General features: G+C 39.4%; 1 protein-coding gene across 1 annotated transcript in view; it reads left to right on the forward strand.

Annotated features, from left to right (window-relative positions):
* Window positions 1-161: 161 nt before the first annotated feature.
* MSH3 (mutS homolog 3) overlaps window positions 162-25,584 on the forward strand; it is a 189,731-nt gene continuing 164,308 nt past the window's right edge. The window contains exons 1-8 of the mRNA XM_052643629.1: window positions 162-368; window positions 2,079-2,199; window positions 11,441-11,661; window positions 12,967-13,173; window positions 15,470-15,586; window positions 15,992-16,109; window positions 17,946-18,091; window positions 21,292-21,458. Of these exons, the coding sequence (XP_052499589.1) occupies window positions 162-368; window positions 2,079-2,199; window positions 11,441-11,661; window positions 12,967-13,173; window positions 15,470-15,586; window positions 15,992-16,109; window positions 17,946-18,091; window positions 21,292-21,458 (1,304 nt within the window). The remainder of the gene's footprint in view (window positions 369-2,078; window positions 2,200-11,440; window positions 11,662-12,966; window positions 13,174-15,469; window positions 15,587-15,991; window positions 16,110-17,945; window positions 18,092-21,291; window positions 21,459-25,584) is intronic.

Consider the following 25,584-nt stretch of genomic DNA (forward strand, 5'->3'; position numbering starts at 1 on the left):
CGAGACCGCGCCCCCGCCCCGCCCCACGCCCCGGCGCACCGCCGGGTCACGACGTGCTCGCGCCCGCAGACACCCCGGGAACTGCGGCCGCGGGCCCGCGCTCCCGGCTAGGCCCGGCTCTCGGGCTGTTGGCTCTCGGGCTGTTGACTCCCGGCCTTGCAATGTCGCGCCGGAAGCCGGCCTCCGGCGGCGCCGGTCCCGCCAACCCAGCGTCTGCAAGGCAGGCTGTTTTGAGCAGATTCTTCCAGTCTACGGGAAGCCTGAAATCCACCGCATCCCCAGCGGTTGCAGCCGAGAAGGCGGACCGTGACTCTGACTCCGCGGCGCCCCTAGCGTCCACGCTCCCGCCGCAGTTGCAGCCACACGTGGTGGGTTCGGTCCAGGACGGGGCGGGGCAATCGGGGAGAGGGGGCGGGGCCAGACGGGCGGAGGCTGCGCTTGTGGGTGGGGCGGGATGAGGCGGGGACTGTGCGCGAGAATCGGCGAGGTGACTGGGCCAGACGGGAAAGGGGCAGGGCTCAGGAAGGAGGCGGTAGGAAGAGGTAGGCCCGCCTCCATCCTAGGTGCCCTTCGAACCGGGCTTCCCTTGTGGCTCAGCTGGTAAAGAATCTTCCTGCAATGCTGCCTGGGTTCGATCCCTGGGTTGGGAAGATCCCCTGGAGAAGGGAAAGGCTACCCACTCCAGTATTCTGGCCTGGAGAATTCCATGGAGAAGTCCATGGGGTCGCAAAGAGTCGGGCACGACTAAGCGACCTTCACTTCACACTTACACTTGAGGTATTAGTTTTGAGGTTAGGGTCACACCAACTCTTAATGGCAGCCCTGAGACAGAAACTCAGGTCTCCTGACGCCCATTCTGATGAGTAGGGTCAGAGGATACCTCTTTTAATCTCCATTCTACCCGCCCTCCCCCCCCACCTTTTTTCCCCCCCCTGAATTGAGGGTTGAAGAAGAGCCTTGTTCATTTTAATCTCCATTCTACCCGCCCGCCCCCTCTTTCCCCCCCTCCCCCGCCTGAATTGAGGGTTGAAGAAGAGCCTTGTTCATTTGTATTTGTTTAGTTAGGTGACTGGATGAAAACTGGCGTTTAATCTCCAGTTTTTAGGGTTGCAACAGCCTTGCTCAATGTTTCGGATGATTACCAGTCAAAGTCATGACTTATGTGCGGTTCCCTGGTGACTGTACCTACCCCTTGTGGTTCAGATTATAAAGTCTGATACACGATATGAGTGGATAAAGTTTCTTGAGACGATACAGATGCGCTAGTCGTTGGGTCCTTCCTGTTGCTTGCCATCCTTTGAGTAAAATAGTTTTGTTTTTGACCAGGAACACTGCCACAAAGGAATACCTAAGGGTGAGCCCTCACTGGGGCTCCCTGGTACAGCATTTCTCGAACTGAAAATGTGGAAGGCAGTTGTAGATTGGCTTTTAAGTAACCCTCCAGGTTTTGAAGCAGGTGACAGCTTGGCTGCTTCAAAATTTTGTTCCCTTCATTTATATTTCTATAGAAGATTGTACCTCTCCTGTCTTTGTTTTTTGACCATAGTGTGCATTTCCATGAATTCACCAAGATTTTATTTTACACCTACTGTTTAGAGGTCATTTGGTGAAGGAGCTAAGTTTTTGACAGTTTTTCTGTCAGCATACAGTCTATAATCTTGTGGCATCTTCAGTGGTAAAACATAAGCCAAGTTTGAACATGAAAGAGTTAAATTGCAATTAACATTTCGAAAATGATACCATTCTTTAATTATCTAAATATTAGTTTTTTTTCTTGAAGGTACTCTATTTAACGTAGGTAAGTAGTGTGATTCATAATCTGAGCTAGGACAAGGCTGACTAAGTGAAGAAAAGTAGCAGCCTTGGTTCTAATTCTAGGACTGCTTGAGATGCCGAGGCTCGTGACCTGACCTCCAGCTTATCTTTGATGATGGTGGAACAGTTCACCCATAGCTCTAAGTAGACAATTCTATGAAGGGTGGATGGCAAGAACCTACTGTCATTCAGAAGTAAAGTTTAAATTATTTTGCGTACATCAAATTTTGAGATTAGAGATGACACATCCTTTTCTAACACAGGTTGCAGAAATTGACAGAAGTAAAAAGAGAGCACTGGAGAGTGATGGGCCTGTTAAAAAGAAAGCAAGGAAAGTCCAAGAAAAGGAAGAAGGAAGTGATTCTGTAACGTCTGGAAACTCTGGTGAGTTCTGGGGCAGTTTTTCTTCGTTCTCACAAGTCATGGCTCTGATGTTCTTGTGTTCTCCTGAGGGAAGAGGAGGCTATAGGAGAATTGGGCCATTTTTTTCCTTTGTGGAGAAAGGCTTCCATTGTGCTTAAGCAGACTGGCACCTTTTTAAGTGGTGGTGTGTGGGTAGAAGGTTGGAGAAGTAGGGGTAAAAGCTGGAGTTCTGCAATTTGGCTGTAGTTCTTTCAATTTTCTCTTTTATTGCCTTTAGCAAATTTTGATCTTGATTATAGAAGTAAAACATTCTTATTATAAAATTTTCAAACAGTTCAGAAACATAGAAGGTAGGCAGTCAAAGACCTCATAGTCTTTCTTTCAGTAAGGCCTACTGCTGATTTTTGGAGATGCTGTATATTCTTCCAGATTTTTCTACTTATGCACATCTATATGTATAAATACATACCACAAAGTAGTTAACGAATAGTATTTCATAAATTGTAATATACTATATATACTAATTTGCAACAATTTTTCCCCTCTTAGAGCTTTTTGAACAACATTCAGTGTTAGGACGTGTAGATCTATCCTGTCCTTTTTAATCATGGAGCTGTTTCTTCTGTATGTGAAAAGATTTTGGGTAAAACCACCATTCCTGAGCTCCTGGACTTCTAGCGGAGGTATTGGATACAGATACTTGAGCAAATTTTTCTTTAGTTAAGTGGCCTCAGACAGTTTATGATAGGAGAGGACAGAGAATGCTTCTTTCTTCATTATTCTCACGAAATTATGTAGGGAAAATGAAGTGAAGTGAAGTGAAAATCACTCAGCTGTGTCTGACTCTTTGTGACCCCATGGGCTGTAGCCTGTCAGGCCCCTCTGTCCATGGAATTCTCCAGGCAAGAATACTGGAGTGGGTAGCCATTCCCTTCTCCAGGGAATCTTCCCAACCCAGATCAAACCCAGGTTTCCCGCATTGCTGGCAGATTCTAAACCATTTGAGCCACCAGGGAGGCCCAAAACAAATGAGTCAAAAACAAAAAAGAAAAGTGTCAGTTTGGTGGATCAAGAAGTAAAATTTGAATTTATGTATGAAATAACCATAGAAATGGAGATGCATGATTAAAGTGAAGGATAGGTCTGATGATACCCTTTTCCTCCTCCTGCTTGAATGGAGGCATGACTCGACAGAATTTGCATTTTCCAGGGCTGTCTACTTTTCTTTGCTTCATTACTCTGCATCAGTTCAGTTCAGTTGCTCAGTCGTGTCCGACTCTTTGCGACCCCATGAATCGCAGCACGCCAGGCCTCCCTGTCCATCACCATCTCCCAGAGTTCACCCAAACTCATGTCCATCAAGTCGGTGATGCCATCCAGCCATCTCATCCTCTGTTGTCCCCTTCTCCTCCTGCCCCCAATCCCTCCCAGCATCAGAGTCTTTTCCAATCAGTTAACTCTTCACATGAGGTGGCCAAAGTATTGGAGTTTCAGCTTTAGCATCAGTCCTTCCAGTGAACACCTAGGACTGATCTCCTTCAGAATGGACTGGTTGGATCTCCTTGCAGTCCAAGGGACTCTCAAGAGTCTTCTCCAACACCACAGTTCAAAAGCATCAATTCTTGGGCGCTCAGCTTTTTTCACAGTCCAACTCTCACATCCATACATGACCACTGGAAAAACCATAGCCTTGGCTATACAGGCCTTTGTTGGCAAAGTAATGTCTCTGCTTTTGAATATGCTATCTAGGTTGCTCATAACTTTCCTTCCAAGGAGTAAACGTCTTTTAATTTCACGGCTGCAATCACCATCTGCAGTGATTTTGGAGCCCAAAACATAAAGTCTGACACTGTTTCCACTGTTTCGCCATCTATTTCCCATGAAGTGATGGGATCAGATGCCATGATCTTCATTTTCTGAATGTTGAGTTTTAAGCCAACTTTTTCACTCTCCTCTTCACTTTCTGCCATAAGGGTGGTGTCACCTGCATATCTGAGGTTATTGATATTTCTCCCAGCAATCTTGATTCCAGCTTGTGCTTCTTCCAGCCCAGTGTTTCTCATGATGTACTCTGCATAGAAGTTAAATAAGCAGGGTGACAATATACAGCCTTGACGTACTCCTTTTCCTATTTGGAACCAATCTGTTGTTCCATGTCCAGTTCTAACTGTTGCTTCCTGACCTGCATATAGGTTTCTCAAAAGGCTGGTTAGGTGATCTGGTATTCCCATCTCTTTCAGAATTTTCCCCAGTTTATTGTGATCCACACAGTCAAAGGCTTTGGCATAGTCAATAAAGCAGAAATAGATGTTTTTCTGGAACTCTGTTTCTCTTTTCATTACTCTGCATAGACCTGATCTATTTAGTTTCTCAGTAAAGTCTTCAAGCTGTTAATGAACAGCGTCTGTTTGTCTGCTGTTGTTCTGGAGGCTTTTTGTAGTTCTTTTATTGTACCCCTTGTTATTCTCCTTTTATAGAAGAAGAGTTGGTGATATGTGAGGTATGAGGGTTACACTTCAGTGACTTACCCTGGCACCCAGGAGAGATGAGGTAGAAATGGGGCATCAGACTTGAAATGTTATGATATAAAACCTTTGTTACTTGGTAAACATTGCTCTCAGGAAGAAGAAAGAATTTTCACCAGTCGAAAGCTGGGTGATTACTCCACCTCATTTTTTTTTTTAAGTATCAGAATTATTAAGATATAATTGCAGGTTATACAGTTTACCCATTTAGCATGTATAGTTCAGTGACTTTTAGTATATTCACAGAAATGTGCAGCGCTCATTAAAGTCAATTTTAGAACATTTTCATCACCCTCAAAGGAAACTCAGTACCTGGTAGCAGTCACTTCCCATTTTCCCCCAACAGCACCCCTTCAGACCTAAGTAAGCACAAATCTATTTTCTGTCCATAGATTTGCCTATTCTGAACATTTCATATAAATAGAATCATACAGCATGTGACCTTTTTGTCTGTTGTACCCCTTTCAAAAGTTTTTTAAAAAATTTCTCGTTGTTCATCTTCTTGTGATTTAATTATGTTATTTCATAACAGAGAATTTGGTTAAATTTTAACCAAAACTTTTATTTTATATGGTTAAATTTATATCTTAGCCATTTTAAGGTGTACAGTTCAGTGGTATATACATGTGTGACTACCTTTGAAAATCTCCCCAAATTCAGACTTGCTTTAATTACAGATAAACATAGTGTAGAACGCTGTCTCAAAGCATTTTGAGAAATACAGATATCCATTATCTTAATACTATATAAATTTGGACTTTACAAAATCAATTAAGGATACAAGAAAATACAGCTAGGGTATATAAGAATAGTATACAATTAAAAAAAAGACCTGGAAAATGTATCAGATATTATGCCTTTAAACTGTACCCAGAAAGTTCAAATTGAAATTTACCTTCAGTTCAGTCGCTCAGTTGTGTCCAACTCTCTGCGACCCCATGAATCACAGCACGCCAGGCCTCCCTGTCCATCACGACTCACGTCCATCGAGTCAGTGATGCCATCCAGCCCTCTCATCCTCTGTCGTCCCCTTCTCCTCCTGCTCCCAATCCCTCCCAGCATCAGAGTCTTTTCCAATGAGTCAACTCTTTGCATGAGGTGGCCAGAGTACTGGAGTTTCAGCTTTAGCATCATTCCTTCCAAAGAACACCCAGGGCTGATCTCCTTCAGAATGGACTGGTTGGATCTCCTTGCAGTCCAAGGGACTCTCAAGAGTCTTCTCCAACACCACAGTTCAAAAGCATCAATTCTTCGGTGCTCAGCTTTCTTCAAAGTCCAACTCTCACATTCATACATGACCACAGGAAAAACCATAGCCTTGACTAGACGGACCTTAGTCGGCCAAGTAATGTATCTCTGCTTTTGAATATGCTATCTAGGTTGGTCATAACTTTTGAATATGCTATCTAGGTTGGTCATAACTTTTTTTCATATAATTGCCAGGTTATCCTTGAACCATTTTATAAAAGACATCAACCAGTATTTATAATTATTAGACACTAACATCCTAAAGTTAAAGCTACTTAATAAAAAAATTTTTTAAGTAAAATGTTTTAAATCAAAGGATAGTTGATTTAGATTGCTAGATTTTGGTGTACAGCAAAGTGATTCAGTTATATATATATATTTGTGTATACCTATATATATTTCAGATTTCTTTCCTTTATAGGTTATTATATAATAGTGAGTATAGTTGCCTTGCTCTACAGTAAGTCCTTGTTATTTATCTATTTTATATGTATAATATATATCATATATTATATATATATACACACACACTATATATATATAAGTTTATATCTGCTAATCCCAAACTCCTAATTTATCCAACCCACATCTCCTTTGGTAACCATAAGTTTGTATCTATGTCTGTGAGTCTTGTTTCTTTTTTTGTAAACAAATTCATTTGTACCATATTTTAGATTCCACATATAAGTAATATCATATGATATTTGTCTTTTCTGACTTTCTTCATCAGTATGATAATGTAACCACCCTTGTTGCTGCTAATGGCATTATTTCTTTTTTTTTTTAATGGCTGAGGATAAAGCTACTTAGCTTTAATGAAAAAAATCAAATTTGTCAATGAAATTAAATATACCATTCCCCAAATTCCCATTTTTGTATTCTCTAATGACTATACTTATTATAGAAGGTAAAAAAATTTGTCCAATGAACTTTCCATTTTTATTTTATACTATTTAAAAAAAATCACCTTTAGAAGTTTAAAACAACATGCCTCAGTTTGGAATGAATATTTAAAACAAAGGCACTGAGATTAAAAACTAAGTTTTTTAATTTAAGAGAAAGTTCTACTGCTTACCTGGGTTTCTACTGTTAGACAAGATTTGAAACTGGGTCTTAAATTTGTTTATTTTTCTTTTTAAGACCTTATCCTGCTTGACTTATATATTATTTTTTGTCTGCCTAAGTTTAAATATCTTATTTCCAGCTTAAACACTGTCTTTCCAGACAGTTCTTGACACCCTGAGATCTATAATGGATTTGTTGTTGTTAATTCTTTATAGATGTTTAAGATATGTAGAGAATTATAAGCTTGATAAATTTCACAAACTGAGGTCACCTCTGTATCTCTTAGATCAAGAAGCTGTATTACTAGGACTCCCAGAAATGGCTCTCTGCTCCTTCCCACTGCAGCCCCTTCACCCGACCCAGGATAACTGTTATCTGACTTAGTGTAGATTGGTTTTGCCTGAACGTTGTGTTTAATTTAACCAACTTAAAATATGTTTGTAATATTACAAAGATTTTTCTTTTTTTCCTTTTTTTAAGATGAATTATCTGTAAAACAGGTTCTTGTACAGATTTTTAAAAATATGTTTATAATGGTGTATTTATATTTCAGCATCTGTTCTGTGCTTCCTTCTAGATTAAAATTCTTCATTTAAAATATGATAATTCTTCCTCCTCCTTGATCATTCATAACCTAAGTCTAGAAGAGTAGTCTTGAGGAAAGTAACTATTATGTATTTCCATTTTATGGCACAGAGAATTTAAAGCTCAAACAGTGATTTAAGTGTTAATTTCAATGAAAGATTTTTAGCAAGGAATTTTTGGTCTATTTAACGTCTTGGGACAGCAACCAGTGGCCTTATTTCTAAGGTATATCCTCTTAAGGGGCTCAGAGACTAGTGATAATGCTGCGAAGTCTTAATCTCATATTATGCCAGTTTGATGGCTCATTTCATGGCATCTTCAGAAAATGAGTTAGTATAAGTGAAGTTTTAAATATAGGAGCAGAATATAGAGGTTGCTAAGGTTTGTTTGGGTCCTGTTAACTTAAAACAGTAAAAACAACCCAATTATTTTACCAGCAAAATGGCTTTATCTGGGGGGCAGCAGAAAATACAGGACATGCAGCTATAGCAAATAGCATGCAAGTTTGGCAAAGCTAAGGAGGGAAAACTTTTTATAAAGGAGAAGGGGAAGTTGGGAGGGTTTGTTATAAACAGAAAGTTGATTAGAGGAAATTGGGAGTTCAGAATATAGAGGGTTTTCTTTGTCTGAGTTGTGACAGTCTCTCATTGGTTGAACTGTTGTCAGGCTAGGAGAAAATCTTCCTCCTCCTGGTCGTAGTAAAGTAGTATCACTTCTGTAGGAGATGCAAGGTAAGTCTCTTCTTGTTGGGATCTGTACTGACACTGTGTGTGCAAGAGAGCTCCCCCTGCTGACCTCCCAATTCCATTTTCCTTTTAATTTTCGTAGTATACTGTACTCACCTGCAGAGACCTGGGTTTGATCCCTGGGTTGGGAAGATCCCCTGGAGAAGGGAACGGCTACCCAGTCCAGTGTTCTGGCCTGGAGAATCCCATGGACTATACAGTTGCAAAGAGTCGGACACGACTGAGTGATTTTCACACACACACTGTACTCAGGGGCTTCCTTGGTGGCTCAGATGGTATAGAATCCACTTGTCAGTGCAGGAGACACACAAGATGTGGGTTTGATCGCTTGGTCCGGAAGAGCCTCTGGGGAAGGGAATGGCAACCCACTTGCATATTCTTGCCTGGAGAATTCCATGGACAGAGGAGTCCAGCAGGCTGCAGTCCGTGGGGTTACAAGGAGTCAGACATGACTAAGCATGCGCACACACACTGTACTCAGTTTTTGACCAGTCAGGTGTTTCACAGTGGTTACAGTCTTCCTCAAGGCCTAAAGGAGGAACTGGGGCCTATATCTATGTCTCCTCTGAGGCATAAGGGTTTTATAACTCTTGGGGGCTTTTTATTTGAGAGGGCTTCCATTTAGTTTTTTCCCTTGAGGGCCTTATAAGGTGTAAAGATCTCTCTTAGATATCTGTGAGAAAGGCAGTGAAAGATTGTGGCTTTCCTCTGTAAGCTTCATTCTTCCCACAGATAAACATGTTCATATTTCCTCCTGGTTTTCTTTTAGATGGCTCAAGATATGATGGCCCTAGGAGCATTAGGAAAAAATTATAACTTTGCGTCATTTCTTATGTACCAGTTCTTTCCCTTATTTTGTAGTTCAGGAATCATAATGGCTTGATGTAAATGAATAAGGGTGGATGTCTTCTTTCCTGTCTCTTGAGCGGAGGTGTACCCATAAAAGACATTCTAGCCTAAGGATGAAAGATAGCTACACAGAAAAAGGAAAGAACAAATTTTAAGAGATGTGGAAGGGTGGCAGAGAGATTATACAGAAAAACTGGTTCAATCCAGGATCATATCTGAACCAACATAACCTTTCTGAGTTGAGTATAACTCAGGGATGGAGCTTCATGAGGGAATCTTCTCGGCATGATGAGAGTGGAGTAGGGGGCTGGGGAAGGATGGAGGAAGAGGAAATGGGAAAGTCAGCCATCAAGGAGTCTAACCACATGCATGCTAAGGCCTTGCTGTAGATTCAGCCAAACAGACCCTGAAGTTTGTGGAAATCAGGCCATAAACATGGAATTTTTGAAATATGAACTTTACTTAAAACATAAATAATGTGAAGAAAAGAACAGAATATTCAGTAGTCAGAAGAGTCCCTGGCTCCTTCACTGCAGTTTTTAACACTTCAGTTTCAGATACTACTTTTTTGTATAAGTACAGTTCTAAGACTTATACCCTACCCCCACCCTGGGAAAGTGTTCTTGTATAGATAGGAGAAAAGTTCTTATATAAAAACTTACAGTATATATCTTTGAAGAGTGATTCAAGTATACGTCCTGGAAAGGGGAGAATAATCGAAAATAAGATGAATATATACATTTGAAAAGAGATTTCAAATATATATTTTTCTAGCTATAAGGTTAACAGGAGACAGGATAAAGTATATACCTAAAAAGAGGTTTGGAGATGAATATGAGACAATTTAAACTTTTAGAAATAAGTGCAGCACAACTCTTGTCCTCAGAGTATTTTGCTTTAATGGAAAAGGTAAGAGATGATAAATGCAGTCCCATTTCTTTATTTTTAAAAGTTAACTGCCGAATTTTATTGCTCTTAGGGGCAAAAAAATGTACTCTGGCATTTATTATTATAAATACCCAATATGTGAATAGTATCCCTTCCTTTATGGATTGCTTGCTTCTTAATAATATCTAATTGGCAGAGTGTGATATGGGCTGTAGAAAGATGTGCTTTTGTTATTGGAACATAGAGGAAAGAAAATATGACTTTTAACTGGGAGAATTAGCAGAGTTTCTTGGAAAAAGTAGTTTTGAGATGGGTCTTGATAAAGTGAGTACAATTTGACATGTGGAAATTGGGGTCCAGGGCATTTCAGGGAGAATTGCATGAGCAAAGCTGTGGAGGCGGGAAGGTCACTGTCCTGGGGGTTGGTTTTCGGGTTTCCCTGGTGAATTCTGGTTTCATTATCTTTAGGACTTTGCTACAGGCTCTTCAGTTTCCCTAGTCAATAGTCTTCTGTGCTCCTGCCTGGAGGGAGAGCTCTGGCTCGCGGTGTTCTGAGAGCTGATGAGAAGAGGCTGGTTTCTCCACGTGCAGTAAACCTATATTCCATTATTCTTATGACGCAGGCACAGTACTGCGCCTCACCTGTGCCTGTTTTGCTTTTTTCAGAGAAATTGCCAGTCTTCTGAGGGAGGTGGAGGACAGCTATCCTTGAGCTTGGAGGGGGGTAGAGGTATAAGGATTTAATTTTTGAACCAGTCCTATTTATTTGATTTTACTTTATTTACTTATTAAACTATTTTATATGGGAGTATGGCCAATTAACAATGTTGTGATAGTTTTAGGTGAGCGGCGAATTGACTCAGCTATACATGTACATGTATCCATTCTCCCCCAAGCTCCCCTCCCATTCACAGTCCTCTTTGTTTTAGAACCTCCCATTTTTCCACATCCAGAGCTACTCTTGCTGTGATTCTCGACCCATTTCATTTTTGTTGTGAATAGGATTGATTCTTGGTTTTATATATTACTGACTTAGGATTTAGCTTTCAGGTGTACTAAATTGGTTATTGGTCATCCATTTTTCCTTCTAGCTTCAGATACTTTGTTTGCGGTTGTCACCTCTTCTTCTTTCTGCCCTATTGTAGTTTTTAATAAGGTTTCAGGACCAAGTGAAATTAGATGTGTGTTTCATTATGCCATCTTCACCCTGAACCCAAGATTTCTTCATTTCTTTATCACATTATAGTTAGAGTCTTGCCTTAAGTGAGAAGCTCCTTCTGTAAAAATCGTATGCTGATTATGAATTGACATACTGACATAAAATACTGTTGTTATATTTTCATCTGATTTGCTAAGAGCCCAAGAAACATCTGAGGACCAGGACTGTTTTAAAGTCTCTGGAAAAACTGAAAGAATTCTGCTGCGATTCTGCCCTTCCTCAAAATAGAGTCCAGACAGAACCTCTTCAGAAGAAGTTTGCAGTTCTGCCAAAATGTACTGATTTTGAGGATATCGATCTTCTACGTGCAAAGAATGCTGTTTCTTCTGAAGATTCCAAATCCCAAACTAGCCAAAAGGTATGTGACTCATATGGATGGATATGCGGTTACTTAAAATGGTAGGTTCTCAAGTGCCATTAGGTTCTGTGGGTTTACCTGGGGCAGGGGTTCCCAAACCTGGCTGATCATCTAAATCAGCTGAGGGAGCTTCTGCTTCTTAGTTTTTTTTTTTAAATTCCTGGAGATTCTGATTTACTATTAAGGCAGGATAGATTGGTTTTATTAAAACAACACAAAATAAAACCTCCCAGCTGATTCTGATATACAGCCTAGGTTATGAATCACTAATTTGGGAGGGAATTCTTTATTAATAATTAATAGAAGCACAGTTTCTTGTAGTCCTCCTTATAGTTTCCATGAGTCTAGAAAATCATGGTAAATAATTTATAGAGATGTTTTGAGGTTTTTAGTTGAAAGCTTGACTGATATAATAAATAGAAAAGTTAACTAAATACATGGGTTCCTTACTTCTTCTACTGTTTTGTGACTATCAGTGTTTTTCACCATTGCAAAATCAGGGAATTTAACTCTTGATCCATCATTGAAATCTATAACTCAGAATAGTGGTGAAGCCAGCTTTAAATGAGATCACCTTACTATAATAATTTTGTATGGTGACAATTGGTTATTGGACTTGTGATCATTTCATAATATATTTGATTGTCAGATCACCGTGTTGCACACCTGGAACTAACATGATATTGTGTGTCAACTGTATGTCAACTAAAAACAAAAGAATCACCTGGAGAACAGAACTTTGCAAAAAAAATCTATAATCAGAACCCTTTCTCAGAATCATGTTTATTTGGTGTTCATGAAAAACTGGACTTGGTTATCATTTAAAAGCTCTCATTTTAATGTGTAGCCATGGTTGAGAGCTACTGAATTAAAGAAATAGTTCTTTACTTTTTTTTTTTGAATCATTTAAATCTAATGAAACTATGGATTCTTTACTCAGAGGAATACTCAGACCAACACAATTTTGTATCTGATTTTCAGAAGTTCCCACTCCTTTCTGCAAAGTCCGGATTCATGAACTAGTCAAAAAAAAAAGTAAATGAAATTGGGTTTTATTTTAGGCTTTCAAAATTTGTTTAAGATACTAAGTAGTTGTCTACTTTGGCTCAATTTTTTAAAGTCATTTACTTCGAAAGAATTCCAAATGTGCAAGAAAATTAGCCTAAATGTACAATATACTCCTGTAAACCTTTCACCTGGATTCACCAATTATTAGCTTTGTGCCAAATTTACATTCTCTCTTTCTCTCTCGAACTATTATTATGGTTAATACTTTTTAAACTATAAAAATCTTTTGGTTGCCAGGACAAGACATTCAGCCATTTCGGACCATCACAAAGGAGTTATGAAAACCTGCAGAAAACTTCTGATTCTAAACCATCTAACAAACGGACTAAAAGCATCTACACACCCTTAGAATTACAATACTTAGAAATGAAGCAGCAGCAGAAAGATGCAATTTTGTGTGTGGAATGTGGATATAAGTATAGATTCTTTGGGGAAGATGCTGAGGTAAGTTATTTTCATAGGCATTATTTCGTGATCTTTCTTGTCCAGCCTTAAATATTTTCCAGTGTTTTCACTTCGCTTTCTGACCTTATGAAAAAGCTAATGTAATCAGTTGCCTTTCAAAAATGCTTTCATTTAAGTGAAGTGAAAGTTGCTCAGTCGTGTCTGACTTTTTGCAACCCCATGGACTATAGAGTCAATGGAATTCTCCAGGCCAGAATACTGGAGTGGGTAGCCGTGCCCTTCTCCAGGGGATCTTCCCAACCCAGGGATTGGACCTGGGTCTCCTGCATTGCAGGCAGATTCTTTACCAGCTGAGCCTCCAGGGAAGCCCAAGAATACTGGAGTGGGTAGCCTATCCCTTCTCCAGCGGATCTTCCCAACCCAGGAATTGAAAAGGGGTCTCCGGAATTGCTGGTGGATTCTTTATCCCTGAGCCACCAGAGAAGCCCCATTTAAAGCTTTCATTTGAAGTAAACACTACATATAAACAGAAGCAAGCTTGGTGGATGCTAAATTTGTGGAGAAGGAAGTGAGTGGTTCTGATTGGAATGTTCATGCTTATTCTCCATGGTGCTTACCTAGTGTCTTTCATCCATCAAAAGTTGATTGTGGATGAACCAAATAGTAGGTGAATGAATCATAGTCATGTGAGTATTCCTTATGAAGACTCACACCAAAAAAAACTGAGATGTATGAAATTCTTCTCTTTACCTTTACTTTGGGCCTTCCCTGGTAGCTCAGAGGTTAAAGCGTCTGCCTGCAATGTGGGAGACCCGGGTTCGATCCCTGGGTTGGGAAGATTCCCCTGGAGAAGGAAATGGCATCCCACTCCAGTATTCTTGCCTGGAGAATCCCATGGACAGAGGAGCCTGGTGGGCTACAGTCCACGGGGTCCCAAAGAGTCGGACACGACTGAGCAACTTCACTTTCACTTTCACTTTGACTTTACCTTTACTTGATGAATTTTCTTAGCCAGGAACATAGTTACATCTTAAAGGATGGGCACATTAACTCTGCTATCCTTCCAACCGGAGAAGGCAATGGCGACCCATTCCAGTGCTCTTGCCTGGAAAATCCCATGGACGGTGGAGCCTGGTAGGCTGCAGTCCATGGGGTCGCTGAGTCGGACACGACTGAGCGACTTCCCTTTCACTTTTCACTTTCATGCACTGGGAAAGGAAATGGCAACCCACTCCAGTGTTCTTGCCTGGAGAATCCCAGGGATGGGGGAGCCTGATGGGCTGCCGTCTGTGGGGTCGCACAGAATCGGACACGACTGAAGCGACTCAGCAGCAGCAGCAGCCTTCCAGCAGGTGTGTGAAGTCTTACAGGTCTCTGTATATCAGTCATTTTGCTATCTTAGTCTAAGTTGTGTTGCTGTTTGTTGAGATGCAAAAGCTTCTTATTGCAGAGGAGCATGGGCTCTTGGCAAGCAGGCTTCAGTAGTTGCAGCACGCGGACTCACTAGTTGTGACCTCTGGGCCCTAGAGCGTAGGCTCAGTAGTTGTGGTGCGTGGGCGTAGCTGCCCCATGGCATGTGGAATCTTCCCAGACCAGGGATCAAACCCAGGTCCCCTGCGTTGGCAGGAGGACCTCAGCCACTGGACCACCAGGAAAGTCTGCCGTGATGCTGCTTAGAAAAAAGTAGGGAATCAGGTGGTGCTACGTGTTTCCACGTTCCTGTCACTCGTGCGTCATTGATTAGCTAACCAGACCAGGGGGTTTTCTTTTTGCTTTCTCAAAGATGCCCTCTGTCCAGGGAGGTTTATCATTTATGTATACTGTGCAATATCTCCTAATTTTCAATTATTTGCATGTGGTAAGTAGCAGATTCTTATTCCATTACACTCTCATGCTCTCTGTTTTGCACAGGGAAAGGTTCAGCACTTTAAAGTTTTGACCAAGGAGCCTGGTAGGCTACAGTCCATGGGGTCGCAGAGTCAGCCTCGAGTGAGCCACTTCGCTAATCCCTGATAATCGCTAATAAGGACATAAAAGAAAACGTGTCATATTTTTCCAAGTTGTTCATAGATATAGATGTTGGCCTTTAGTTTAGGCCATGGACACTGTTAAAAAAAAGATGAAACCATAGGCTTCTGCACAGGGAATGTCTTTTAAACATTTTATTGACCTACCACATAGATAGCTGCTGCTGCTGTGCTGCTAAGTCACTTCAGTCCTGTGCACAAATCCTAAATATATACCTTGATGGATTTTTAACAAAGTGAATAAATACCACACAGGGAATCTTTAAATAGAAATTTACTGATATATATTTAAAAAAATTTTTTTTTAGATTGCAGCCCGGGAGCTCAATATCTATTGCCATTTAGATCACAACTTTATGACAGCAAGCATACCTACTCACCGACTGTTTGTTCACGTACGCCGCCTTGTGGCCAAAGGATATAAGGTCAGCTTTGGCTTCAATTTGTGGGAAAAGGGGGTTGAAGTCTCTTCTGGGAGAGGGAGGTGTTTCTAAGGTGGGAGGCTGAAATTGGTTTTGGAATTGGGCATTTTGGAAAAATTAAAGTTTGTCATAATTATTAGGACTTTATTTTCATGAGTTTTTAACATATTAGATATTTAGGGTAAAAAATTTTTTCAACTGTGTGTTGGAGTGTTTCTTAGTGATTTATCCACACTTGTAAGGTCCTGTGTTAACTTCTTACTTAAACTTAGGTCCTACATCTGGATGTTGTGGACTAGTTTGTTATTTTAAATGTTTCAGAATTAAACTTCTAAACTCTAGAAATAATGTCATCTTAACAAATTTTCCATCATATTTAACATGCAGTGTTTATGACTTTTGTTGAAGGTGGGAGTTGTGAAGCAAACTGAAACAGCTGCTTTAAAGGCCATTGGGGACAACAAAAGTTCACTCTTTTCCCGGAAACTGACTGCTCTTTATACAAAATCTACACTTATTGGAGAAGATATCCTTTTTGAGTAGGAATTTTTTTCTTAAATGTTACAAGGCCTTTGTTTTAAATAACATTTTTAAAAACTGTTATTTGATTGGGTACTTTTAAAAAAAATAAACTTTGTATTTTGTATGGGATATAGCTGATTAACGGTGTTGTGGTAGTTTCAGGTGAACAGCCAAGGGACTTAGCCATATATATATATATGCGTGTTCATTCTCCTCCAAACTCCCCTCCCATCCAGGCTGCCACACAACACAGAGCTGAGTTCCAGGGGTACTATACAATAGGTCCTCGTTGGTTATCCATTTTAGATACAGCAGTCTGTACATGTCCATTCCAAACTATGATCGGGTACGTTTTTGATGAGATGAGGCAGTATGGTTACTTGGACCTTTGATTAGTATGATAACTGAGGAGAGAAGGGTTGGTTTTGGCTAAAAAGAGGCATTTTTCAAATGCCGCAGTTACAGAAGAGGTCATCATATTTTAAGAGAAAAAAAGAGAGCCTGGTAAATGATGACAGCAAGTCAGCAACTGATGTGAAATTACATCTTCCCCAGGCCTGTGTCGTTCGTGGTTAGTTGCTTGGGCTTACAAACTCCTGTACATCTCCCTAAGTGAGACCTACGAAATAACTTACTAACTTCACAATGTGAAAACTACAAAGTTAACACACAGTTAACTGCTTATAAAAGATGATAGTAGGTCATCTTCATTAATTGTCAGTGTCATAAGAATTTTACTACTTTTGAAATGGATTGTAAGCTTTCTCACTTTGTAAGAATCTTCAGTATATACGGTGATTGCCCCTCAGTTTTTGGTTATTTATCAATTCGGTGAGTTACTTGAAAGCAAATGATTTTAACAGCAGAGTCATAAAATTTTGTCAACTTAAAAAAACAAGTAATTACATATAAAATATGATAAGGAAGCGCTTTGTTTACTGTGGGATCGGGTCAGGTCTCTCAGAATAAAAGAATGTAGGGATAAAGTCTTAAATGACACTGTGTAACAGTAGTATTTCTGTTATGATTTATTACAGATCTGCTTATTTAGATCTGCTTATTTAGAGTCCTACGTAGCTTCTACCCACATTCTGAAAGCTGTTTTGTTCTGTTAATACCATGAATAGGGAACAGTTATCACTCAGAATGGACCCCAGACTATTAACAACTCTGTATTGTTCTAAGCTGATCAGGCTGTAAGAACTTGGTAATTCTGTTGTTTCTTTTGCCCAAACTTGAGTCTTTTTTAAAGCCTGCTTCTAAAACAGCACCCCTTCCCGCTTCTCTTTTACTGTCTCATCAGCTGATGCCCAAAGCGGATGTTCCCAGGCTTACCATGTCCAGAGACAGCTTTCATCCCTGATAATTTATTTAATGGACTTATTACACACACACACACACGCACACACACACACACAAGTATGTTTCTGTTTTCTTTTTTTTGTTTTCTCACATTTTAAAAAATATTCTCTTGCTGTGTCTGAGAGTTGTTAGGCACTTAAGCAGGGGGAAGTAATTTACACTGTTTTAGTTTATTTGTGCTGTGATTTGTGGAATTAAACTTCATGAGATTGTTACGGATTCAAGGATTATGTTTGGGCTTCCATAGGATCTGAGGTATATTCCAGGCCTTTTGGAAGTGAGAGGATAATAGTTGTTCTCATGAATCTTACATCTTAGGGAAGATACTGCCTTGTAACTATAATCAGAGTAAATCAGAAGAATGAATGCTGTATGGAAGATTTTGTATAGAGCAAAAATATCCAGGAAAATAAACTATTATTTTAAGGAGGAAAAGCTCATGGGACTGTAGCATTTGTTTTTCCTTAATAATTATTACATGTGAATCCTCTGGTCAAGCTGGATGATGCTGTAAATGTCGATGAGGTAATGACTGATACTTCTACCAGCTATCTTCTGTGTATCTGTGAAAACAAAGAAAACGTTAAAGACAAAAAAAAGGGGAACGTTTCCATTGGAATTGTGGTAAGTACTTTGTAGGTGAAGAACAAATGATATGTTCATGGTATCTTTAAATATGAGTAATGATGTATGGTTTATGAGACTATCTGATGGGTTGTGTCTTCAAGTAATTGTACTAGAAAAGCATTTCCCTGCTGGTTTTATATGTTACAATATAAATTTTCTTACGTGACTGTTCGGCACTCTGTGCTTTGGAGGGATCCGGGTAGTTTTCTGTCCATGTGCTCTAGTAGTTTACGGCTGAAGACAGGCACAGTGATGGGCATGTCTGCAAACAGTGTTCAGATAGCAGAATGAAACGTTTAAGTCAACACATGCATGGATGACAAAGGCTTTTACAAATTTCCTCTAGATTTGAAGTTAAAGGCAAACAATTATGGGTTTGTCATGGTTAGTTTTAGAGGAAAGGGTAGTTAAGTGTTATAACTGGCCAATTCAAAACTCCGTTTTCAATAAACATTAGGAATATTTATAACCGGTCTTCCAGGTGAGTATAGTTTGTGAATCATAGTTTTATTGATCTTGCCTTCTGGCAGTTTATGAACAGATCTGCCCATTTAGAGACCTATTTGGACTCTAAATCTTAGACTTAAAGTGCCTCTTGGAACTACTATTAGACTCCATTGTTCTCTTAAGCATAAGCAGGACTCCTTGCCTAAGTAATAACACACTCTGTTTATATTTTTGAACTTTTGCAACCAGCTACAATATCAGTAAAAATTCCTACAGCCCAGTTGTCTCCAAAATTCCTTTTGATACCTCATTTTGGCTGCATAACTTGGTACTAACTTTGATGTTGCTTAATAGTAAGCCATTCTCTCTGGGAGTTAGCATTACTGTTGGGGACTCTAAATGATTTTTTTTTTTTTATCCTTGAGAAGCACTTTTTATCTAGCTGCAGGCAACTGAACCTATCTACAAATAGTAAAGTTATTTGCTTTTAAGTTTTAACAGATGTAATGTGCTATTTACTTGGAACTCAGTCTGAGGAGCAGAGCTGATTGTATATACAACTCCTGTTTCGTGCTTTTAGAAATACTCTTTGGCATCTTGCCAAAGTGAACATAGTGTATAAACTGGCATGTGAAAGAAATGAGAATTGATAGTTTCCATCTCAGTCATTTTCTTGGGACTTACTCTTTTTTTTTTTTTTAACTTTGTATTCTGCAGCGGGTATAGCTGTGTTGTGATCATTTCCAGTGGACAGTAGAGAGCCTCAGCCATACATGTACGCATGTCCATTCTCTCTCAAACTTCCCTCCCACCCAGGCTGCCAGAAACACTGAGCAGAGCTCCATGTGCCATGCCCAGCTCTTCACTGGATGAGGCCCTCACATTCAGTGTGGCTGAAATGGAGCTCCTCTTCCTGTACCCTGCTCTTGCTGGGTTTTTCCCTGTTGTGATGGGTGTCACTTGTTCCCCAGTCACTACCTAGGAGTCATCCTTTGGATACTGGTAGTTAGTCTGAAATCAAAGGCTTTACTGTTGCAGCGCCAATGCAATCAGACGCTCTATCTATAGACTGCCTGTGGGCTTATCAGTGTCACATATCACACAGAGTAGTAGGCGTTGCAGGGTTTATGATATAGACCATTTCTCTGATTAAAATAGCAAAGAGGAATTTGGCCAATACACTTATTACTTGAACTCCTGGAAATAGCTTTTGTACAAGTTTGGTTGTATATTGGGAGATAAACCCAACTGTAGATTGGGTTGTAGATTGGGAGTAGTTTGTATGCTAATGTACTTACAGTTCAGTTATCTGGCCACTAGAGAAGGCCTATGGGCTAGAATTAAGGAACTTCCTTGAGCCAAGAATGAGTGATTAAAAAAAAAGTCAAGAAAAAAATGCATACATCAAAAATTACCAGTGTGATGTGAGACAGCCCCCCAGGTTAGAAAATATAACACCATTCACAGAAGGGCCCCTTGGCTCCAGAGGTAACCAAAATCCAGACTTTAAGATAGTAATTCCCTTGCTTTTTGATCCAATTTTACCACCTTAAGCAGTGTATTCATATAAATATGTTGTATTTACTCCTTTTGGGTCTTGCTTCTATGTTTACCATTTTGTACAAGAGATTTATTTCCACGTGTTACCATAGTAGTTCTTCTGTTGCGACATTGTATTTCATTTTACAGTTTATTCATTCTTCTGTTAAGGGACAAGTGGATTCCTCCCAGTTTTTGCTTCTACAAAGTATACACTATAGACATTTTTGTATTAATGCATGGCTTCTGATATGCACGTGCCTGAGTTTCTTAGCTCAGGGGAGAAATTGCTGAGTTACAGGATATTTTTACAGGATGTTTTCAACTTTCCTAGAAAATGCCAGACTGTTTTTCGAAGACGTTGTGCCAGTTGACTTTCCACCAGCTGTGTTTGAGTGTAGGGAGGTTATTTTTCCTCCTGTTCACTCATGCAGTCTGTAGCTGGCCCCGTGCCTTTCTTAATTATCAGTAATGAGTAGGAGTGTGACTTTTGGAGTCAGACTATGTGAATCTTGCCTCCACCACTGTATCGCCTCTCCACCTATGAGTAAATGACTTAATTTTTTTCTTCTTTTCCAAACTGAAATCTTTTCCAGGTTTTCTTTGCTGTTATTGGCTTGGGGTGATGCAAATGGCTTTCAGTTCTCATGGTTATTTCCCTGGATAGACTGTGCACATGGGGTTTAGTCAGAGTTTGTTATATTCAGTTTTGTTTTTTGAAAAAGATGCACTTTTTATTTATTCATTTTATATAACAAAATAGTAACTTACTTCTCCTTTGGCGGCCAGGGTGCTAGGAGCATATCACTTGTTACTTTTAGCAATAACATCTACTATATGTACAGCACTTTACAGCTTACAAAGTGTTCTTTTATTTTCTGATTTGACCCTTCCAGTGACTTTGTGAGGGAAGTAACCTGGCTGATTCCCACTTACAGAGGGCCCTGAGGCCCAGGAGGGTTTGGTGACTTGTTATTGTCGCTTCATCTTTTGTTGTATATCCAGGATTTGGCTGGACTCAGGATGTCGATAGCATAGTTTAAATATTGGTGAATCTGACTTCTTATGTAAGAGTCTTGGAAAGCAGACAGGTTTTCAAACACGTTAGAAATTCAAGTTCATGCTCTTTACTATTTCCATGTTTATTAATGCTGTGCCATAGTTACAATGGGGAAAGATATATGTTCTGTGCTGTATGTTTTTGTCTTTAGGGAGTACAGCCCGCCACAGGTGAGGTTGTGTTCGACAGTTTCCAGGACTCTGCTTCCCGTTCAGAGCTCGAAACTCGGATACTGTGCCTGCAGCCGGTGGAGCTGCTGCTTCCGTCAGACTTGTCGGAGCAAACAGAGACGCTCATCCACAGGGTCACGGCTGTGAGGTGAGTTGGCACATTGCTGGAAAATAATGTGGATTCTGAAACCTAGATCTGATTCCCAAGTGAATGGGTATCAAAGTCGTTAAAAATTGTTTTTATGTGTAAAAATATTTTATCATAGTAGTGGAAATTTCAAAAATCAGAAACAGAATTACCCATAATGTCACCTTAATGTAGACCTTTAGAAGTTTCTCTTTTTAAAGGGGTTTGTGATATTTAATGGTATTATTTGATAAGGAAAGAAGAAGTGAAGTCGCTCAGTCTTGTCAGACTCTTTGCCACCCCATGGACTGTAGCCCACCATGCTCCTCCGTCCTGGGATTCTCCAGGCAGGAATACTGGGGTGGGTTGCCATTTCCTTCTCCAGGAGATCTTCGCAACCCAGAGATCAAACCTGGGTCTCCCGTATTGCAGGCAGACGGTTTACCATCTGAGCCACGTCTCTCCTCCTAGTAGACAGTTACTTAATGGCAGGGACTGTATCCTATTCATCAGTGGAATCTCAGTATACCTGGTTCCGAGTACACAGCAAGGGTTATGGTATTGTTTAATGAGATTATCTGGTAGCTGATCTTCAGTTTCTGGAGGTAATCATTTCTTAGAAAGCTTATGTAATTTTGGAAATGCCTTATTTTTGCTGCAAGTTTCAATTTGTGGCCAAGTCCAGTAGTCGAATGTACTAGATCCGTGGTCACTCCTCTTATTGATGAGGCCGTGTGCTAGGCACCGTGGCCTGTGGAGGAAGATGTGCTTGTGATATGTGTCTGCAGCGTCCATAACCCACTGGGAGAGGAAGATAGGTACAGACCTGACTGGATTCACAAAGCGTGGTGTATGCATGACAGACGTGAAGGTGCGTGGGTGGGGCGATTCTGTGCTGCTCTCCAAGGAGTTTGGTGGGAAGAGACTGGGAAGTTGGGCTGGGGCTCCAGTGAGGAGGACATTATATACTGCGGAATTTGGACTTCAGGCAGGTGAGCCCACAAAGATTTATGTTTAATAGGTTGACAAAGCAGTTAGAAGATCAAACTGAATGATTCAGTGAAGTTCTGTGTGTTTCTTTGTTCTTTGAGTTGAATGTTCCTTTTTCCTTTGACTTAAAATTCTTTCAGAGTAGCTTTCATAATGTGTTTTCCTGATTAGAACACTAATCCATATTCATTCAGGAAAAGTTAAGAGTTATAAAAAAAAAAGTCCCATAAACATAATAGTAAGCTATAACTCAGAGATAACTACTGTTAAACATTTTGGTATATTATTTCTGTGTATATTTATCCTTTTGCTTGTTGTTTATAAATTTAGATTCGTATTGCAAAGTCAGTATCTTTTTGTATCTTTTTTTAATTTTTAACTTAAATTTTCCTATGTATTTTTTCCCTTGGTAGCATGGGAAGTGATCACTGAAATAATTTCTGTCAATTGGATAGATGAAAATTTTGCATGAATTCCCCGTATTTTGTTCTTTTTAAAAAATTTTATTTATTTATTTATTTTTTCGTATTTTGTTCTTAATCCTTTTCTGACTGCGTTCAAACTTGAATAATCAAAAGTCAGACAAGTGGACTAATAAGGGATGCTGCATTTCGAGAGCTAAAAAAATTAATAAAATCTCAGAAGTTTTTTAAGATAGTCTTCTAAAACTGTGTTTCCCATATTTTATGTTTTTGATTTTAATTTTCCTTCATAACTAAGTGTATATTTGATTAATTTAGATGTAAGCCTAAAGTTGATCAGTTGAATCAACAGTTTCATTTTTCTGATTTTCATTTATTTTTATAAAACAATAAAGGCAGAATTCAATAAAACATCAAACATTCCACAAAGACATTACCAAAACTGAATTTTTTGGCTGGCAGATAGCATTGCCTGAGGATGTTCATAAATGTTTACTCATAAGATGAGATTCAAAAGCGATTTGGCATACCAAAGATCATATGGGTTTCATATGTAGGTTTTACCAAATTTGATAACTGCCTTTGTCTTGTTTTAATTTGTATTTCTCTGGTAGCATTGGGGGCATGTAATTTTTCCTGTGTTTACTAACCACATGTAATTTTTATTTTACTCACATAATGGACTAAACATAGTCAACAGTTAATCCACATTTTTGTTCAGTCTAAAGCTGATCTATATCTACGGACAGAAGGAAGTAATAGACATTCAAAAGTCAAGCAGTGAAACAGTGTGATTCTTGTGACATAGGGTTTGGGTTGAAAAAATTGACTTTCCCCTTAGTGGCTTTGGGTGAATCACTCAATTGTGGTGTTCTTCGGTTTCCTTTTCTTTAAAATAGAAAAAGTAAGAGCATTTACCCCTTGGGATTGTTGTGAAGAGTAAATATAAAAAGTTTATCTAAAGTGCTTGAAGCAGGGCCAGCACAGAAGGCTCTGTGTAATGGAAGCTGTTCTTTTTATTCTCCCTGTCGGCCACTGTCTTCTGTAATATTGCCTCTCGTCTACACTCCACTGAAACTCCTATTGGAAGTGTTTTGGAACTCACACTGTACTGTCTGTGCGTGGTCCTTTATGGTGTCATCTCCCACTTGCAGCTGTTTCCATATTGGTTTTGCTCCTTGGGGATTTCCTTTTTATTTTGACTCTTGAAAAAACATTTTTGTTTATATTTTAATCACTATTTCTTTCTATTTTTAGTATACTGCCTAGACCAATTAAGTTCTCCATACTTACTGGAACATTCCATTACTTTTATATGTAGAAATATCTCCTTATTCTAACAAGGCTTACATAATTGTTTATATTTTGTTTTAATTTATTATTAATTTTTTTTTTTTACATTTGATGTCTAACTCATTTTCCCTTTATTTTCCTTTACTGTGTAGGTGTGGTTCTACCTTAATTTCTTTCTGAATGCTAGTGGGTCCACTTTAACATCCATAAAATTTAGCCTTCCTAGCCTTGTTTTTTAAAAAAAGTTAGCAATGGGGATAGGGATGCTTTTAATTAGGGTATGAAGAACATAGCTTGCCAAAAGTCTGTTTCATGTTTACTATCAGTAAATAATATAGCATTGAACTGTCAAGGAGAAAAGTTTGTGGGTTTTTTTTTTTTGGTATCATCTTTGTTTTAAGTTTCCTGGTGGCTCAGATGGTAAAGCGTCTTGCTTACAATGTGGGAGACTTGGGTTCTATCCCTGGGTCGGGAAGATCCTCTGGAGAAGGAAATGGCACCCCACTCCAGTACTCTTGCCTGGAAAATCCTATGGATGGAGCAGCGTGGTGGGCTACAGTCTGTGGGGTCTCAAAGTGTCAAACACGACTGAGCAACTTCACTTTAAGTAGTGAGGAGTAGTTTCTTGTGTCTCAAATTCAGAATTCATTCTTTTTCTTTCGCTTTAAACCATAAAGTAAAACCAGCAGTTTTTGTCAGTTAATGGTTGATATTTTATTAATACAGATGAAATAATAAAGCTTTGTGACAAAAACCAGAATGGCTTGAAATTAACAGAATATCCATTTTAAGTATGTATTGGGGGGGTTTTTGTTTTCTATTTTTATACTTTGACCACAAGAGGGCGCCAAAAGCACTTCATTTATTATGTATTAACCAAGTAAATGGAGAAGGCAATGGCACCCCACTCCGGTACTCTTGCCTGGAAAATTCCATGGGCGGAGGAGCCTGGTAGGCTGAGGTCGCTGAAGAGTCGGACACGACTGAACGACTTCACTTTGACTTTTCACTTTCATGCACTGGAGAAAGAAATGGCAACCCACTCCAGAGTTCTTGCCTGGAGAATCCCAGGGACAGAGGAGCCTGGTAGGAGGCTGTCTATGGGGTCGCACAGAGTCGGACACGACTGAAGCGACTTAGCAGCAGCAGCAGCAGCAGCAGCAAAGATGTAAAGACCACGGAAAGCTTCACTTTCTGTGTGTCTAGGTAAAGACTTAATTACTTTGTATTGTATGATAGTTTGGAATGAATTCTAGTCAAAGGTAGTACAAATATAAAGTTATTATTTCTAAATAATGTTAAACTATTGATTTTTCTTCAGAGTTATCTTTTATAGATAATTTATATAAAATTTTATAGATCATTTCTGTAAAATGTGTTTTTAAGATTTCAGTTTGGTTCTTAGGAAATCAGTCTTACTATCTTGTTATCTTTTCCATTTG

The sequence above is a fragment of the Budorcas taxicolor genome, chromosome 7, assembly GCF_023091745.1.
Source record: "Budorcas taxicolor isolate Tak-1 chromosome 7, Takin1.1, whole genome shotgun sequence".
NCBI classification, from domain to species: Eukaryota; Metazoa; Chordata; class Mammalia; order Artiodactyla; family Bovidae; genus Budorcas; species Budorcas taxicolor.